General features: G+C 42.7%; 1 protein-coding gene across 1 annotated transcript in view; it reads left to right on the forward strand.

Annotated features, from left to right (window-relative positions):
- The first annotated feature begins 1,388 nt into the window (after positions 1 to 1,388).
- Positions 1,389 to 2,644, forward strand: part of LOC103374519 (uncharacterized) — a 4,972-nt gene continuing 3,716 nt past the window's right edge. The window contains exons 1-2 of the mRNA XM_008304618.1: positions 1,389 to 1,419; positions 1,910 to 2,170. Coding sequence (XP_008302840.1) covers positions 1,389 to 1,419; positions 1,910 to 2,170 — 292 coding nt within the window. The remainder of the gene's footprint in view (positions 1,420 to 1,909; positions 2,171 to 2,644) is intronic.

Below are 2,644 nucleotides of genomic sequence, written 5' to 3' on the forward strand. Positions count from 1 at the left end.
TAGTTACTAATCAACCATTCCACCAAATAATCAATAAACTGCAATTTCTTTGGATTTGAACCACGTCTCTGTCTTCTCTTAGCAAACGAACTTGTGTGACCTTTGTGACCTGTGTGACCAATTGTGGTAGTTTACATTTAACTCGTAGTTCCTGGGGTGAGAGTCCCCAGGTGGCGTTGTCGGGTTCTCCAGATACTGGTACAGCTCACATATTACTCTCTCCTACGCCCCACATCCCCCTTTGGTCTAACGGCGCCACACTAATGTCACATTTTTCCTCACGTAGGCTCATTTTTGTTTACTTCAATCTAAAGTCCTGCACCTCTATGGAAACAGAACCACCAGGGCTACGAGCAGAGCAAACCCACTCCAACAAAGAGCCCCTCTTGTGATCATAAGACTCTACCCGCTGCTCTTAAGTTATTACATGATTTTCTTTGTGGTTCCATGATGTAAAAGGAACCCTAGCAAGTATCTGAATATTAGCCAGTTTCTTCGTACAGATCACTGACAGCAGAATCAACTGAATGACGGAGACGACGGGATAATTTACTGTCTGGTTGGTTACAGAGACCGTGTTGAGTTTCATTTCTTTGATGGTTGTTTAGTGAAATGTGTCGATGCCAGTGTGTTTGTCTTTCTGATATTATAAAAGATCCAAATGGTAAAGGTTTTGTCGTCTCTTGAGAAGTTTCTGTGAGATTCCAACACTTGTGCTGAAGTGCTGTTTTATTGTATGAACAAGCTGTACGTGACACTAAAAGAGTGCGTGGCGGCTCGGAGGACTTTGTTCCATATGTGTACTAGATCAGCATCTATGTAATTCAGGTTCTGCACAGATCTTGTACCGTAGTTACCAAGTGGGCACAGATTTTGGGCGAAGAATCGAGTCTTCCATGCGGACTGGAAAAGCTGACTTTGGACTTTCAAACCAGCAGTGTAGTAGTTGTAATGGATGTAGTAGTAACCAACGATTAAACAGAGTGTGTCGAGCTCCAGCTGCCAGAACATGAAAGATAAGATAAAACTACAGCGTTACAGCAGCTAAGAGCAGAAACATACGAGAATGAGTACAAAAAATAACACAAACAGACATATACATATAAGTATTGTTGCTGTTGGACAGAACCTTCTACATGTAGAAACTCTAGAGCTGCACTGATGCTGAGCTAATAATCTTCTGGAGGGAGCTGTCTTGATTTTGTCCGACTCGACAGCTCAAGACACCAGGAAGAAAAGTCCTTTTACGCAGCTTCGTGGACCCTCCCCCTGAGATCAGCTCGGCTTCTTGGTGAAGCTCAAACTTGCGTCATCCACCAAAGAGAACCAAAGAGGAGGAAGCTCTGAGCTCCGCCTGCAGACTCACGATGCTCAGACGATGAGGCGACATGGAGGTTAGAGCTGCCTGCTTCCAACTGTGTGAGTATCTGCATTAGTTTTATTGTATTTTTCACTTTTCACTCATTTAAAACCATCTGTTGATCTGTGGTAAATCATAAAGAATCGCAGAGCGGGGCTGAGGATTTCCAACGTTTGAATCGATGTAACGTCCATAAACAACTAACGGCTTCTTTATCATGTCAGGTTCATGCATGAAAGCTTCTAATTTACTGCTTTTTGTCTTTTTTTTCCCTCCAGTGTTGCTGCTGGTTGCACTTGGTCACTGGAGTTACGCTCTGACAGGCAGTAAGTGGAGAATATTTAACAGACCTAAAAAATAAAATCTTTAATTCCATTTTAGTTTAAGCGTTGGCATGTTGGATTACATCTGAAATCCAAAGTCGGGTTGAATAAATGAATAGATTTTGATTAAATAACACCATTTTAATTTGTTTTTTCCTGATATGTTGGGTCTCTTGTGTCTAATTGTGCTTTTCTTCGTTGTCTTTTTATTCGTTCTTTGCCTCAGATGCAGCTTCTCTTTATATTGTTCCCTCCAGACTGCAGTTCTTTGAATACCAGTCCATCTCATTTCGCTGTGTGGGGTTCGATCCCTCCATTAAATGGAGAGGGGTGAGGAACACCAACGGGTTCGTACCAACGTGCAGGAACGGCACGGGAAAGCCGACGATGGACTGCATCTTCAACGCCTTCGAAACCGACAGTGGAGAATACTGGTGTGAAGGCGAAGAAGGAGAGAGAAGCAGCGCCGTCAACATCACTATTACCGGTAGGTTTAATACAAGAATTCACCTCTAAGAACCAAAATGTTTCCACAGTGTCGCTGTGAGCTCAATTAAAACTGATAGAAAACCAAAAAAAACCAGAAGCAACTCTATAACGAGCAGCTGACGTCAGCGTCTTGCATCTTGTGCAATATGCTGCAGATAGCTCAGTGTTTCTGGGTTGTCTGTCTGTACGCTGCATCCTTGCGACATCTCTTGAACACCTGGAGATGATATCCACATGTCATAACTCAGAAATTAAAACGCAAATTTGGACAAAATTTCACGGAAATGTTAAGTGGGATACAGGTTCTGCAAAACCACGAAGTGGATGAAATAAAGTGCATTTTTCAACTGGAATAGCTTGAACTTTCGCAACAAAATATTATCCATATTGACCCTACACCAGCGTCCATCCATTATCTATCTAATCCTCATGAGGGGGGCTGGAGTCTATCCCAGCTCATTCAGGGTCTATC

This window comes from Stegastes partitus, unplaced genomic scaffold (genome assembly GCF_000690725.1).
Source record: "Stegastes partitus isolate 25-593 unplaced genomic scaffold, Stegastes_partitus-1.0.2 Scaffold2266, whole genome shotgun sequence".
NCBI classification, from domain to species: Eukaryota; Metazoa; Chordata; class Actinopteri; family Pomacentridae; genus Stegastes; species Stegastes partitus.